This window comes from Salvelinus alpinus, chromosome 25, assembly GCF_045679555.1.
Source record: "Salvelinus alpinus chromosome 25, SLU_Salpinus.1, whole genome shotgun sequence".
In the NCBI taxonomy this organism is placed as follows: domain Eukaryota; kingdom Metazoa; phylum Chordata; class Actinopteri; order Salmoniformes; family Salmonidae; genus Salvelinus; species Salvelinus alpinus.
Window position 1 is genome coordinate 6127949 of NC_092110.1, and position 17141 is coordinate 6145089.

General features: G+C 43.0%; 1 protein-coding gene across 20 annotated transcripts in view; it reads left to right on the top strand.

Annotated features, from left to right (window-relative positions):
- Positions 1–772: 772 nt before the first annotated feature.
- The window catches only part of LOC139553273 (gephyrin-like), a 117064-nt gene continuing 100695 nt past the window's right edge, over positions 773–17141 (top strand). For 19 of the 20 annotated variants that reach the window (XM_071365419.1, XM_071365424.1, XM_071365422.1 and 16 more), the window contains exon 1: positions 779–890. In XM_071365419.1, the coding sequence (XP_071221520.1) occupies positions 827–890 (64 nt within the window). In that variant the 5' untranslated portion in view covers positions 779–826. Of the gene's footprint in view, positions 891–17141 lie in introns of all 20 variants that reach the window. The other variant, XM_071365432.1, reaches the window with a different exon arrangement.

Sequence of the window (17141 nt, forward strand, 5' to 3'; positions counted from 1 at the left end):
AACCCTGCAAAAACTATAGGAAAACAGAATTTTTCACTCAGGGCGTCTTTCCTTCGCTAGGAAGGCCGTTTGGTAAGATGTTGGCAAAATATAGTAGGTTATACCCATTTCTCCAGGTACCACTACACCACTGAGAAACAGTAGTACATGCGTTGTAACTAGCTGTGAAGAAACTGTAGTATTCTCACATGCAGCCCAGTGACTCGGCGCTACCTACCAACTGTGCCATAATATCCCAGGCCTGTTGGAAAAAACAGTAGTACACTCACAGCGAGGAGACCACTAAGGTAATTCATTATGCGCATTAGGCCTGTAAGCACCTCCCATTTCGGATACAGCCTACTTGTAAGGATTTCCGCAATAATGCACGCATATACTGTATATTTACACTCATTTCTGAGCGCCCACGCACAGTAAAGAAGTGTGGGTTAGTTCTAAATATAAATGTACCTATGAACATCGTGTTTCTGCATGGTCTGAACTCGGCTTCTCCTGCCTGGTTGGCTTGGTCGTCACTAGTTACCACATACACAAAGTCATAAACCCCGCCCATTTATACACATTTTCTTCTTAAAATAAACCTAAGCTTAACCCTAACCTTGAAAACACTGCTAACCGTATACCTAACCCTAACCTTAAATTAAGACCAAAAGGCACATTTTTGTTTTCATACATTTTTACGATATAGCGATTTTTAAAAATACTTTGTGGCTGTGGTAACTAGTGGAAACCTCATATATTCCTCATCCCGCCCCCTCCCCTCGTTCGATGTGCTCTGCTATCGATTCTCTCTGGAATCTCAGTGCGGGCGAGAGCGGTGGTAAACATGGCGTCGGAAGGGATGATTTTAACCAACCACGACCACCAAATTCGAGTCGGAATTCTAACGGGTAATTTCTAAATATATCTAAATCGTTTGATGCCATCTCCGGCTACCTTTGTGTGTTCATTTTATGTGATTGTCCGTGCTGTCTTGCTCTCTACAGGGTTGTGGCCAGCTAGCTAGAATGAGTTGTGTCTGTCTTGCATCGGCTTCTCTAGCCTGTCAAACGGTTAACGTTAGCTCGCTACTGTAACATTACTGCTTGACGGTATTCCTCGACTCCTATACTCCTAGTGATTTACAGATGTTTTCCTCTGTATATGTTTTTTTTTGTCATTTGCACCTTTTCAATGGTTTTTATACGCTAAATAAAATATATTTTCATGAAGGTGTAACTTGCAGCATTTTCTCGCTGTGTAGAAAACAGTTTTTTGATTTGAATAATTCATGTCTTGTACGCAAGCTGCAGCTAGCCTGGCAAAGCAGAGCAGCACGAGCCAGATTCTGTCAGTGTCACCGACTCGAATATTATATTTAAATTAATGAGAATAAATTCTCACATTATCTTATTTTCGGCATGTTTGCTAAGCTATACGATTACTCAATTAATTGATGTTGCTTGCTAAATTAGTATTGTTATTAATTTGGAAAATAGGCGATTATATTTCAGATTGGCTCGTTTTTAGTGTGGGGCGCTTGCGATGTAATTTTGTACTCGAGCGTGTCATTTAAAATTTCTGTCGGATTTATTCAGATTGCTAGTTATATAGGCCAACCAATACAGATGACTGTTGAAATACATCTTATTTGGATGCATGACAAAATGGAGCTCTATTTTGGTGCAGCTGTAGTCCGTATAGTTTGCCGTGGAGTATAATCGTGGTTTATTTTAAATTCTACTGAGCTGGGACTTGCTATCCCTGTCCCACTCACCGGATCCTTTTTATGGCAAGAATAATAGCTTAACGATTACTCCGTCGGTCAACATTGGCGTTCCGCTGCCTCTGTGCACATAAGTACACACACTGTTTTGACATAGGTCCTCTGCAGTAGTTAGATTGCTATCACACACGAGTACCCCGCCCCCTAGTTTCGGGGTAGGCGCTGTTCATTGAAGTCGGGAGGGATACCTAGTCAGTTGCACAACTGAATGCATTCAACCTAAATGTCCGTGCGGCTGTTTGTTCGAGCAATATCCTGGACTTTTTGGATTTTGATAGGTTGGGTTAGGTAGGGGTTTCCCCAATGACATGTAATGTTACAGTGCGATTCCATGCCAGCTGGAGCAGAACATGTTTTGTATATCTCCGATTGTTCTGGCAATTCTCAAATAGACATTTCATTGAGAATAAGTATGTTCGGAATGCTTTTTACATTTGTAAAACAAACCATGTTTGAGAAAATCATGATGAAAGTGGGCTCCCGTAAGACCCTATGATACATACATCTTAGTGTCATAGCCTACTCCTTATAAATGTGCTCTATCATATAGAATAGACCTATGTCTGGATTCTCAAATACAAATGTTCACATTCATTTATTCAACATCAAAACTACCCTTTTTGATTTTGTTCACTTGAAGACAAATTGATTGGAACAATATACTAGACAAGTCCATCACATTTCCAGAGTGGGCTTTCTGCTAATTCTGAAGTTTTGATACATTTTATGAGCACCACCAACAAAATGGATTTAAAGGGAACTCCCTCTGCTGATAAATTTGCTGAATGTGCGATCCTAAAGGAGGGCTTTGATTGGTTAATTACCTATAGCGTCAATTTATATGTATAGCATGGGTCATATCATTTAAAGTATCAGGGAGCCCACTCTGGAAATGTTATGTGTTGGAATAGTACTGTATATTGTTCCAAACAATAGGTCTAAAAATAAGCAAATACATTTGTTACCTTTGACCTTCAGCCATTCCAGAGTCCACTAGTTATTACGAACTATTAGGTTTTTGTATTTTGCATTCAAATAAAAAATACTAATATAGGTTACCACTGACTACTACTGTAAGTATCTTACTGTTGATTATTGTGAATGATTGTCATAGTGTCTAGAGATGGGCCTAGTTGAAAAGGTGAACACAAACTTTAAGCTGAAATGGCTATTTTCCCCCACCCAACATGAAATTCCATCTGTCCTATCTCCTCTGTTGTATGGTCTTTCCTCAAATAGAGATTTCAGGATTCTCTCTGTGAAGCCTCTCACTGAAAAATGTCAATGGAAGGGTTCAGTGCGAGATCTCACTTTTGTGGCAGACTACACATTTTCTCTCCCTTTCTATAACAGGCAAACTGAGCCCGTCAGAATTGTGTGTGTGTGTGGGCAGCTTTTATATACAGTCTATGGGCAGGGGCTTCTGAAGATACTGTATCGGTCGAGTCTGTACCAATTTTAGACAACTGTATGTTCTCAATTAGATAACAGTAGGCCTGTGTTTTCAAATAAGAGTTTACTATGACTGATTTATTATTATCAAGTGTTTGTGTGTGGGGTATGCCTGTGTGTGTGGTCGTGGTGAGCGGACTGACAGTGTGTATTAGGACTGACAGTGTGTATTGGGCAGATAAAAGTACCAGATATCCTACCAGCCAGTCAGTACAGTATCAGTCTATGTGCCAGAGAGAGACAGGCCCTGTGTTGTAGTGAAACCACTACTCCTGTTTACCCTCCTGCTGTGTGTCTAGCGCCCTGGCAGCTATGAAAGTGGACCTTGTCAGGTGTGAGTGTGTGTGCGCCTGTGTGTGTCTAGTGGCAGCTATGGTATTGTCCTCGCAGGTGTTTGTGTGTTTAAGCTGATCTGTGTGGTGTGCTTCATTTATTTTTTGGGGGGAGATGTGTGATGGGACTTTGCAATTGTGCTGTCTGTTTGACTGTCCTGCCGATCTGCGTGTCACCTTTTTTGTCTAGCCTCATAGTAGTTCTGCAGTGTGTCGGTGAGTTATTTAACATTTTGTGACGATATTCTCTTTGATAAACAAAATAAAAAACTAAGTTGGGGTGAGAAACAGAAACTAAATACCTTTTCAAAAAAGTTATTTTCTTCTTTTGGTTTCCAAAGTTGCATTCAAAGGAGCTGCGGCTGGCATCAAATATTATTTCAGGGTGAACAGAGCAGAGTAGAGTAGAGCGTCTGTCTGACAGCCCCTGTCTCTGTGCTGTTCAAAGCACTGATCACAACCACACTCTTAATGCTACACCACGCAAGGCTATATACTCAGTCTCTGCTTTCCCTCTCTCCCCTGCCTTTGCAAACAGCCTGTCCCCTGTTGAAATCACCATATCTCCTATTTGTGAAAAGAGCAGAAGGGTTGTCTGTGTTCAACCTTTTTACAAGGACTATAAGCCTTTTGAAACATAGTAGACAAATTACCTTAAATAACCAACTCAAGTCTGTCAGCAAGCAATGAAAGAAGTTAGCGTTGATGAGGTGAGGGAACGTGGTGACAGTGGACACCTCTGTGGCATCTTGTCTGTTTGGACACTCAACACTCCACAGATCTGTGATAACTGTGTAACACCTTTCTAAAGCCCTTGTTGGCTGATCCAGGTTTCCGCTGCACTCATTTAACTGCCGCTGCGCCACAGGAAAATCATTGCCGCCATGCCCCGAAAATATTAAACATAAACAAATATTTCTGTCAAGGTGCACTTTGACTTTACAGCCCACATTTACTTTTCCTCAGCAAACAAAACTAGTAATAATTACAAAAATCAGACAACCCCATAGTAGAATAGACTATTTACCTAGTCGGCTTGTTGTGTGTTTTATGAGAGAGAAATATTCCTCTCGAGGTGCATTCAAGCTACGCATGCCATAGGGAGGGAAACCTGCATTCTGCGTGAATGCAACCTGCAATCAAAGCACAACAATTCTTGCAATTGTGGGGAAAACAGCAGATTTATTATTTTTTTTCTCCCCAATTTCGTGGTATCCAATTGGTAGTTAGTCTTGTCTCACCTCTGCAACTCCCGTATAGACTCGGGAGAGGCGAAGGTCAAGAGCCGTGTGTTCTCCAAAACACACAACCCAACCACAACCCAAGCCGCACTGCTTCTTGACACAATGCCCACTTAGCCCGGAAGCCAGCCGCACTAATGTTTCGGAAGAAACACCGTACACCTGGCGACCGTGTCAGCGTGCACTGCTCCCGTCCCGCCACAGGAGTCACAAGTGCGTGATGGGACGTCCCTGCAGGCCAAACTCTCCCCTAACCAGGGTAACGCTGGGACAATTGTGCGCCGCCCCATGAGTTTCCCGGTTGCGGCCGGCTGCGACAGAGCCTGTACTCGAACCCAGAATCTCTAGTGGCACAGCTAGCACTGCCTTAGACCACTGCACCACTCGGGAGGCTGAAAACTGCAGTATTAATTGCCTTTGTAAAAAAAAAAAAAAAAAAAAAAAAAAAAAAGTAGGTTCCCAGCATTCCATTCCTACTTTTATTTCTTTATAAATTTCTAAATATGTGAGAACTGCACCATTTTAAACCCAGAGTTTTTAGTAGTGTCATGGTTAAGCACGTTACTGCTCCGCAATCGCCTTGAGTGCATAGGGGAGAGTAGGGCTAAATGTAACACAGGTCAGTTGTAGGGTAACTTGGGGTAAAATGTGACTTTACCTCAATTTTTTTCTGTAGTGACTTAAATTGTGATAAGACGGATTACATTTTTAGTCAGGCAAGAGTAGTGGCAACCAGGGAAAGTGGGAGAAAAAAATAGTGTTTTTGTAAGAAGTACAGGCGGGCGTACATCACTGTGTTTATGCACATTTTTGGGACATCAAATTAATCAATAGGATGCTAACTAATTAAAAGATTACATTTGGGATCTAGCTAATGATGAGCCTTATAGGGTAAATGCAGATAGGCAACCCTATGATTCAGCCTATTTGTTTATAGCCATAATGCTGCATCAGTTGTGCTACAGGTGATAATGCTTATTGCTAATAGCATACCTGATCATATGAACCATGCATAGGCTACATGCATGGTCCAATGTTTTACCAATATGTTATTGGGCTCATTTCTGGAGGTGGACATTTTATTTTAGATGTCAGCACAGTTTTATTTTAATTCGTTTTGGAGTAGAATGACCTTTTAAAAAGTCACGAATTGAGCTTCTCAGTCCTTCTACATAAAACGTATCTGGGGGGGAACCCCGGAACCCCAAAACAAGAAGGGGAGGGATCTCCCTTTCAACCTTTCCCTAACTGCTACACATTTTTCCTGAGGAAATACTTGGCTGATCTGTGATCAGATATTGTAAATGTAAGCCCTATAAACCCTGGCTGGCTGAGAAGAGGAGGCTGAGGAGAAGTGGACACCGGTAGGCAGCTAATTCAATCTAGAGCTCATGTTGACACCCTTTTAGGAATTACAGAGCTGTGTCACCGAGTGGCCTCAGATTCTGCCAAGTCCCACTCTACAGGGAGTCAACCAACCTTACATCAAACTTACATCAACTTTACATGGTCTAATGGGATCTGATGGGATATTGTTTTGTCACTAAGGTCAGTCACTAGTCCCAAGGTGCCTCTTGAAGAAGCATAGTAGAGCTTTGTTATATAGCCTATATATATGTGCCTAGCTATGTTTGAAGTAAAGGGAGGTTTGCTACTCTGATACGTCAACAACAGTACATCTCTTATAGTTTTCATCTCCATCTGGTGGGGAATTTTCATAGGGTACCTGTCATTGGATTAAAATTCATAGATCATACTCCTATGAATTTATGGGTTAATGTTTGTCTGGTGTTGGCTGCTGGGTGCCTTGGTTCAGCTCCCATTTGTGGGTCTAATCCTGAATGCCGATCGGTTAAAACCGCATTCCAGCCGGTGTCTATTCTACAAGTTACCACCGGCTAAATCTATGACGTTAAAATGCCTCTTTACTCTGTTCCATCTGACTGCGCAATCCACTGTCTCATCAACCCAGCCAGGCAAGTTATAAACTTGATCTTTACTATTTCTTTTGGACTAACATTTCATTTTCAACAGTGGAAATTTGTCTAAACCTTGCTGTCTCTCCAACATTTGCAACATTGTGTCGATATTGAAATTCGATTTCCTGCTGTCCCATAGTAATGAATGTGTCGGGACGAGACAAAGGCAGGCAGCGTTTCTCAACCGGTCTAAATCATGAATCAGCTGGCGTCATTTTTATGGATATATATATATACAAAAAAAAAAGTAAATTGAGAAAAGGTCAAATGAGACGCAGCTAATTTGCAGTCTTTCCAGCTTCAGTTTGAAGTTATTGTGTTTGCTGTGATGTTGGCTAGCTCCTCTGAAGAACAGTGTCCTGACGAGTGAGCACATTCTCAATGCCAAGCGAAATCGCGCCTCATTAGCTCATTGTTATGGATGTATCCAAATGTCACTAGAATACAGCTTGAACCAATTCAAATGCAGCTACTTTTCTGTTATTCAGGCTGCACTTTGATGTGACTGCAAGTTAGCCACCTAGCAAAGAAGGGGAAAGAACGTTGCCAGCCAGTATGACAATGGAACATTTAGAACGAACAACTGGGTCGCGTCCATAGATGCTGAACAACTGACTCGCGTCTCTGGCAACCGAACCGATAGAACGAACGACCAACCGGCTTGGGTAGTAACCCTAGATTTGTGTTGGGACTATATCTTGTGGAAGGATGAAATAGTATGAATAAATTAATCAAAATAATGTTTTTAATGAAAATATGTCAATTGTTATTTGAATATGTTGTATAAAAGTGATAATGCCCGTGAAGACGGTGTTTGGAGGATATATTGGCACCCGTGCATTTTCACTTCAGAATGCATTTCTGCATTTTGCTAAAACTTTCAAGTAAATAATCATGTAATTGTCTGACAACACCAATGGAAAAAGTAGCTGTGCTCAGGGACACTTGACGTTAAATTCAAGATTAAATCAAATGTAAACACGCGATTGCCGAAACCCACATAGCTGGTGCAGATCTGATTTAGAATCTAGGCCTATGTGTGCATAAATGCTCTCAGGATTTGAACTTGCAACCTTTTGGTCTGGAGTGCATTAATGTCTCAGCAGTTCCACAAGATAGTTATTTTTTATCAAGAATATATATCCACTACTCTCAAATAGGGATGCACCGATATTATATTTTCCTTGCCAAAAAAAAACGATACCGATTTATTTAACATTTGTTGTGGCCTTTTTAAGCATTCTAGTACAGTTAAATAGTTGAAACACACACTGACCAAAAAGTTATACTGTTGGCATTTACGTGTGTCCCCATTACCAGTAAAACATAATCAAAACCTATTTCTTTCCCTTACTTGCTGTGCTATTTCATTGTTAATTTGTTCAGTCTCAACCAGGAGTCCAGTATCCTCTTCACTGTTGACGTTGAGACTGGTGTTTTGCGGGTACTATTTAGGCGTCTGTTTCTCAAACTAGACCCACTAATGTATTTGTCCTCTTGCTCAGTTGTGCTCCGGGGCCTCCCACTCCTCTTTCTATTCTGGTTAGAGACAGTTTGCGCTGTTCTGTGAAGGGAGTAGTACACAGCGTTGTACGAGATCTTCAGTTTCTTGGCAATTTCTCGCATGGAATAGCCTTCATTTTTCAGAACAAGAATAGTCTGACGAGTTTCAGAAGAAGGTACTTTGTTTCTGGCCATTTTGAGCCTGTATTCGAACCCACAAATGCTGATGCTCCAGATACTCAACTAGTCAGCCAGTTTTATTGCTTCTTTAATCAGGACTACAGTTTTCAGCTGTGCTAACATAATAGCAAAAGGGTTTTCTAATGATCAATTATCCTTTTAAAATGATAAACTTGGATTAGCTAACACAACGTGCCATTGGAACACAGGAGTGATGGTTGCTGATAATGGTCCTCTGTATGCCCATGTACAGTCGTGGCCAAAAGTTTTGAGAATGACACAAATATTAATTTTCAGTCTGCTGCCTCAGTGTCTTTAGATATTTTTGTCAGATGTTACTATGGAATACTGAAGTATAATTACAAGCATTTCATAAGTGTCATAGGCTTTTATTGACAATTACATGAAGTTGATGCAAAGAGTCAATATTTGCAGTGTTGACCCTTCTTTTTCAAGACCTCTGCAATCAGCCCTGGCATGCTGTCAATTAACTTCTGGGTCACATCCTGACTGATGGTAGTCCATTCTTGCATAATCAATGCTTTGAGTTTGTCAGAATTTGTGGGTTTTTGTTTGTCCACCCGCCTCTTGAGGATTGACCACAAGTTCTCAATGGGATCAAGGTCTGGGGAGTTTCCTGGCCATGGACCCAAAATATCGATGTTTTGTTCCCCGAGCCACTTATCACTTTTGCCTTATGGCAAGGTGCTCCATCATGCTGGAAAAGGCATTGTTTGTCACCAAACTGTTCCTGGATGGTTGGGAGAAGTTCCTATCGGAGGATGTGTTTGTACCATTCTTTATTCATGGCTGTGTTCTTAGGCAAAATTGTGAGTGAGCCCACTCCCTTGGCTGAGAAGCAACCCCGCACATGAATGGTCTCCGGATGCTTTACTGTTGGCATGACACAGGACTGATGGTAGCGCTCACCTTGTCCTCTCCGGACAAGCTTTTTTCCGGATGCCCCAAACAATCGGAAAGGGGATTCATCAGAGAAAATGACTTTACCCCAGTTCTCAGCAGTCCAATCTCTGTACCTTTTGCAGAATATCAATCTGTCCCTGATGTTTTTCCTGGAGAAAAGTGGCTTCTTTGCTGCCCTTCTTGACACCAGGCCATCCTCCAAAGTCTTCGCCTCACTGTGCGTGCAGATACACTCACACCTGCCTGCTGCCATTCCTGAGCAAGCTCTGTACTGGTGGTGCCCCGATCCCGCCGCTGAATCAACTTTAGGAGACAGCCCTGGCACTTGCTGAAGCCTTCTTCACAACAATTGAACCGCTCTGCTTGAAGTTCTTGATGATCCGATAAATGGTTGATTTGCATGCAATCTTACTGGCAGCAATATCCTTGCCTGTGAAGCCCTTTTTGTGCAAAGCAATGATGACGGCACGTGTTTCCTTGCAGGTAACCATGGTTGACAGAAGAACAATGATTCCAAGCACCACCCTCCTTTTGAAGCTTCCAGTCTGTTATTCGAACTCAATCAGCATGACAGAGTGATCTCCAGCCTTGTCCTCGTCAAAACTCACACCTGTGTTAACGAGAGAATCATTGACATGATGTCAGCTGGTCCTTTTGTGGCAGGGCTGAAATGCAGTGGAAATGTTTTTTGGGGGATTCATTTCATTTGCATGGCAAAGAGGGACTTAGCAATTAATTGCAATTCATCTGATCACTCTTCATAACATTCTACAGTATTTGCAAATTGCCATCATACAAACTGAGTCAGCAGACTTTGTTAAAATTAATATTTGTGTCATTCTCAACTTTTGGCCACGACTGTAGATATTCCATTCAAAATCAGCCGTTTCCATCTACAATAGTCATTTACAACATTAACAATGTCTACACTGTATTTCTGATCAATTTGATGTTATTTTTTTGGACAAAAAATGAGCTTTTTTTTTCAAAAAGAAAGGCATTTCTAAGTGACCCCAAACTTTTGGACGGTAGTGTAAATATAAACATATGGATGAGTGATGGCCGTGCGGCATAGGCAAGATGCAGTAGTAGATGGTATAGAATATACAAATGAGATGAGTAATGTAGGATATTTAGACATTATTAAAGTGGCGTTATTTAAAGTGACTAGTGATACCTTTTATTAAATCAATTTATTAAAGTGGCCAGAGATTTGAGTCTGTATGTTGGCAGCATCCACTCAATGTTAGTGATGGCTGTTTAACAGTCTGATGGCCTTGAGGTAGAAGCTGTTTTTCATCCTCTCGGTCCCGGCCTTGATGCACCTGTACTGACCTTGCCTTCTGGATGATAGCGGGGTGAACAGGCAGTAGCTCGGGTGGTGGTTGTCCTTGATGATCTTTTTGGCCTTCCTGTGACATCGGGTGCTGTAGGTGTCCTGGAGGGCAGGTAGTTTGCTCCCGGTGATGCGTGGTGCAGACCAGACCGCATTACCCCTCTGAAGAGCCTTGCGGTTGTGGTTCGGAGCAGTTACCATACCAGGTGGTGATACAGCCCGACAGGATGCTCTCGATTGTGCATCTGTAAAAGTTTGAGTGTTTTAGGCGACAAGTCAAATTTCTTCAGCCTCCTGAGGTTGCTGTGCGGTGGACCATTTCAGATTGTCTGTGATGTGTACGCCAAGGAACTTGAAGCTTTCCACCTTCTCCACTACTGTCCCATCGACATGGATGGGGGGATGCTCCCGCTGCTGTTTCCTCAAGTCCACGATTATCTTCTTTGTTTTGTTGACGTTGAGTGAGTGGTTATTTTCCTGACACCACACTCCGAGGGCCCTCACCTCCTCCCTGTAGGCCGTCTCGTCGTTGTTGGTAATCAAGCCTACTACTGTAGTGTCGTCTGCAAACTTGATGATTGAGTTGGAGGTGTGCATGGCCACGCAGTTATGGGTGAACAGAGAGTACAGGAGAGGGCTGAGAACGCACCCTTGTGGGGCCCCAGTGTTGGGGGTCAGCGGGGTGGAGATTTTGTTTGCACGTCAGCCTTGACATCGGTTTTGCACATCAGCGTTAAACTAGACATCAGGCCGATGTTGGCATTTTTAGCTAATATCGGTTTTATTGTTATGTTGATGTTTGAGCACCACTTTTGACGCTGTCATTTCTGCAATCTTTGTTAGAACTTGTGGCAATCAAGAGCTGCACTATTTAGAGGTTACTGTTCTAATTCCAAAAATATTTAATGGCAGCTGTTTCATAGGAAGTTAATGTTTATTTTTCAATAACTTACTATTAAGTAATTGCATGTGGGTTATTGTGAAATTCACAGTAATTTACTGTTGCTAATCTGCACGTTCACTGACCTGACGGTCTGGTAGGAAAGTGAGTATTACAATATCATGGCTCTTTGGTATCACATGCACTGACAGTGTACAAGCCTAATGTTTATGAACAGAATACAACAGAGCACATTAACTGGGATGACTTTCCCTCTCACGGGAGACCAAAAAGAGCTAGCTGAAGCGACACCTCAAATAAGCCACTCCTGCAATCTTCTGAAAGGCTGACGCTGCTACAGTATGCTGCCAATCAGCAAGTAATGTGCATGTTGTCAACAGAAATGTCAGTGAAGGCACAGTAGGTTACTGGCAAGGATTGCTAGTGGCAGCAAGTGTCTTGTAGGTTATTGGCAATGTTTTGTCAGTATGTTATTGTGACCTTTTTATAATAACTTACTGACTAGTAGTTTCCAGTTAAGAATTGACAAATTCACAGCAACAAGTTGCCATTAAGTTATAAATAAATGTATAAACCTCTTTACAGTGCAGCTTATTATTGGAACATTCTCTTAAAGTTTGCAGAACAGTTGCTCAACTTGCATCAGCATAACACTCAAACTGTTCCAACACTTCCACTGACGGTTGGCACAAACACACATTTGTTTTACCACACCCTCAGATTTGCTAATGAGCCACAACCAGTACATTGCCCCGAGCTATATTTTAAAGCGCAGTGATGAGCGTACCTTCTACAATGTCCCATACCTACAAGGTACCAAACTGTACCATGTGAGTTTATATGTGTAGCTGGGACGTTTCCCTTTTTGTACCCCAGGGAACAACACTGTCCCTAACCATACCCTTATTTTTTGAAACTGTGTTAATATGTTCCAAGTAATAAGTATGAACCTGGTGGCACTGCAGAAAGAACGAGGCACTCCCAACCAAGAGTTTGCAAGTTTAAATCCACAAAGAATTATTGTATACTCTGTCAAGTGTCCTTGATCACTGCTAGTTTTATTTTGATGTAATGTTGGTGGTGATAATTGTACAATTATTTACTTGAATCTGGGCAGCTTTTAGCAAAGTGCAGAAAAAAAGTGCAGCTTTTAGCAAAGTGCATTTTTGCCAATAAGTCTGTGGCCATATATTATGAGCACAAAATATATTATATTTTGTGCTCACAGATCTGGGGGTGTAGCTGCACTGTAGCAGGACATTACAGGTTGGTAGCAAGCAAGTGGTTATTAGTTTAAATCCCATTTAAAGTTGAGTCCCAATTTTGGTCACAGTTCAAAATTATACAAGATTTTACAGTAATTAAAATCAGATTACAGCAGCATACTGTCATTTTATAGAAATATCACCAAGTTGATAAATATTTTTACTGAAATTTAGGAAAAGTGCAGAAAAATATTCTTGGCTATAAATATATAGCCAATCAACATTATGTCCATAGACCTGGTGGCGCAGCAGGATCTTCAGGTAGCTAGCTACTGTACCAAGAGGTTGAGTAATCAGCAGCATACTGTCCTTTAACATTAACACCTGAGTTTAGCTGTACAAATACAGAAAATAGTTGTAGATTTACCGTATTTTCACTGCAACTAGACAACCTCCAGGGGACAATGACACAACGTTCTGAGACCATCCTAATAACGTCCTCGGGATGTCCTTGGAACAAACCGGGAACTACACACAACCTGCTGGGTACCATCACTATTTAAACATTGAATTAATGTCAGTTACGCCTTTTTAAAGTATGGTATTCTAAAGGACGTTTGACATCTCGGCTAATCGGCTTTCACATGTGCTCAAATGCTGTCACGTAATTTCATGGGATCACATGTTGAAATGTTGCATCCCCATGTTGTAAAAGAAATCACAAGATCATGTTTTCTTTTTTTTTTTTTTTTTTTTCTTTTTTTTTTTAAATTTATCCCCTTTTCTCCCCAATTTTCCGTGGTATCCAATCGCTAGTAATTACTATCTTGTCTCATCGCTACAACTCCCGTACGGGCTCGGGAGAGACGAAGGTCGAAAGTCATGCGTCCTCCGAAGCACAACCCAACCTAGCCGCACTGCTTCTTAACACAGCGCGCCTCCAACCCGGAAGCCAGCCGCACCAATGTGTCGGAGGAAACACCGTGCACCCGCCCCCTCGGTTAGCGCGCACTGCGCCCGGCCCGCCACAGGAGTCGCTGGAGCGCGACGAGACAAGGATATCCCTACCGGCCAAACCCTCCCTAACCCGGACGACGCTAAGCCAATTGTGCGTCGCCCCACGGACCTCCCGGTCGCGGCCGGCTGCGACAGAGCCTGGGCGCGAACCCAGACTCTGGTGGCGCAGCATAGCACTGCGATGCAGTGCTCTAGACCACTGCGCCACCCGGGAGGCCTCAAGATCATGTTTTCACGTGCTCAAATGTTGTCACATGTAGTGTAATATCACATACACTGCTCAAAAAAATAAAGGGAACACTTAAACAACACAATGTAACTCCAAGTCAATCACACTTCTGTGAAATCAAACTGTCCAATTAGGAAGCAACACTGATTGACAATAAATTTCACATGCTGTTGTGAAAATGGAATAGACAAAAGGTGGAAATTATAGGCAATTAGCAAGACACCCCCCAAAAAGGAGTGATTCTGCAGGTGGTGACCACAGACAACTTCTCAGTTCCTATGCTTCCTGGCTGATGTTTTGGTCACTTTTGAATGCTGGCGGTGCTCTCACTCTAGTGGTAGCATGAGACGGAGTCTACAACCCACACAAGTGGCTCAGGTAGTGCAGTTCATCCAGGATGGCACATCAATGCGAGCTGTGGCAAAAAGGTTTGCTGTGTCTGTCAGCGTAGTGTCCAGAGCATGGAGGCGCTACCAGGAGACAGGCCAGTACATCAGGAGACGTGGAGGAGGCCGTAGGAGGGCAACAACCCAGCAGCAGGACCGCTACCTCCACCTTTGTGCCAGGAGGTGCACTGCCAGAGCCCTGCAAAATGACCTCCAGCAGGCCACAAATGTGCATGTGTCTGCTCAAACGGTCAGAAACAGACTCCATGAGGGTGGTATGAGGGCCCGACGTCCACAGGTGGGGGTTGTGCTTACAGCCCAGCACCGTGCAGGACGTTTGGCATTTGCCAGAGAACACCAAGATTGGCAAATTCGCCACTGGCGCCCTGTGCTCTTCACAGATGAAAGCAGGTTCACACTGAGCACATGAGCACATGTGACAGACGTGACAGAGTCTGGAGACGCCGTGGAGAACGTTCTGCTGCCTGCAACATCCTCCAGCATGACCGGTTTGGCGGTGGGTCAGTCATGGTGTGGGGTGGCATTTCTTTGTGGGGCCGCACAGCCCTCCATGTGCTCGCCAGAGGTAGCCTGACTGCCATTAGGTACCGAGATGAGATCCTCAGACCCCTTGTGAGACCATATGCTGACACATGCACATTTGTGGCCTGCTGGAGGTCATTTTGCAGGGCTCTGGCAGTGCACCTCCTTGCACAAAGACGGAGGTAGCGGTCCTGCTGCTGGGTTGTTGCCCTCCTACGGCCTCCTCCACGTCTCCTGATGTACTGGCCTGTCTCCTGGTAGCGCCTCCATGCTCTGGACACTACGCTGACAGACACAGCAAACCTTTTTGCCACAGCTCGCATTGATGTGCCATCCTGGATGAACTGCACTACCTGAGCCACTTGTGTGGGTTGTAGACTCCGTCTCATGCTACCACTAGAGTGAGAGCACCGCCAGCATTCAAAAGTGACCAAAACATCAGCCAGGAAGCATAGGAACTGAGAAGTGGTCTGTGGTCACCACCTGCAGAATCACTCCTTTTTTGGGGGTGTCTTGCTAATTGCCTATAATTTCCACCTTTTGTCTATTCCATTTGCACAACAGCATGTGAAATTTATTGTCAATCAGTGTTGCTTCCTAATTGGACAGTTTGATTTCATAGAAGTGTGATTGACTTGGAGTTACATTGTGTTGTTTAAGTGTTCCCTTTATTTTTTTGAGCAGTGTATATTGTATCCTTATTGTCACATTTATTTCACGAGATCGTTGTCACATGTTGCTTCACATTAACCTTACATGAAATCAGGTGATCACATGAAATTCATGTGGTTTTTCCTTAAGGGACGTAATGAGCTCCTAGAGCCGGAGGTGCTTGTAGCCTTTTAGACTGGCTAAACCACTAACCTGGCCCTTGCCCCGAGGCTCCCAAGGGCTCTTCTCTCTGCTGTTGTTATTGGTATGCTGCAGTAGAGTGGGATTCGGGTAGCAGTGCCTATGGGGTCGGACGATGCTCTTGAGGCGGTACATGCCTCATTCATAAATGTGTAACGCCACAGAGCATGTCTTCATGACACGATAGTATATTTAGAGCACTCGGAGTTGCTCTTCGCTGCCACTTTCTGCCTGTCTGCTTTCCTGGCTACTAGCTCTATGGCCCTATAGGCTACCTAATGACATAGATGCTTTTACTAGGGGCTTAGCTATGTTAACACTACATCGAGTACAGTTACATGCACACAATGTGATTTATTGTGGATAGTCAGATTTAATATAATAGTTTTGATTTAAAACGTTTACATGCTTCAAGAAGATTGTTTTCCCTCATAGTCGTGTTTACATGGACACATCTGAAATCCCACTACCTGATGGCACTCTAATAAATGCAGAAAATCACCAATCAAAATAAATGTTCTACCACAGCGACTATGTTATTTTTTTGGGAAGCATATTTGATTCTGAATTCGGACATATGAAGTTTGTATGCGAAAACTACTTCTAAGATGCATACATTAATTTGTTCTGGACACACTTCACTCGTGCTAAAGAGGGAGGCTCACTTGGCTGGTGCTAGCACATGAGCAGATCAAATACACAGCTGGAATGCTGATTTTAAGATGTTTACACGTCCCAATAATGTGAAAAATTGCTCAAAACCAGGTGTTTTAATCAGCATATGCTTATTTATATTTTGACCATGCGCTGATTTTTAAGATAAACGGAGTAAAGTTTTTACATGAGTATTGCATAATCTGGCTTATCGAATGATTACTGTGCATGTAAACGTACTCGGTGTTGGTGGTTGGAAGATCTTCTCGATTGCCCCCTGGGCCAGCTTTGAGTATCTCTGTTCTGCTGTGTGAGCATTCACAGGCACATGTGTTTCGGAATAAATAGTCTATCTCCATACTCTGCTACTGTATGGGATCTGAATCAGACCATTGTGACTGATTTGATACAGTGACAATGTGACCTCTTCAGTCAGTGAAGGACAGTCAGGAGGAATAATCAGTGTTCTCCCTGACCCCTCACTGTCATCCCTGCTGCTCTGTTAGAACTAGATTTCATTGGGATACTGTGGTCGCTGCTGTAAGGTGTATTGTAGACCCAGCCAGGCAGTGTGTGAGTACTGGAGTTTGGCCCTTAGTCTCCCTTCTTCCCTCTCCCCTGCCCTGGTGGAGTGCCTGAGTG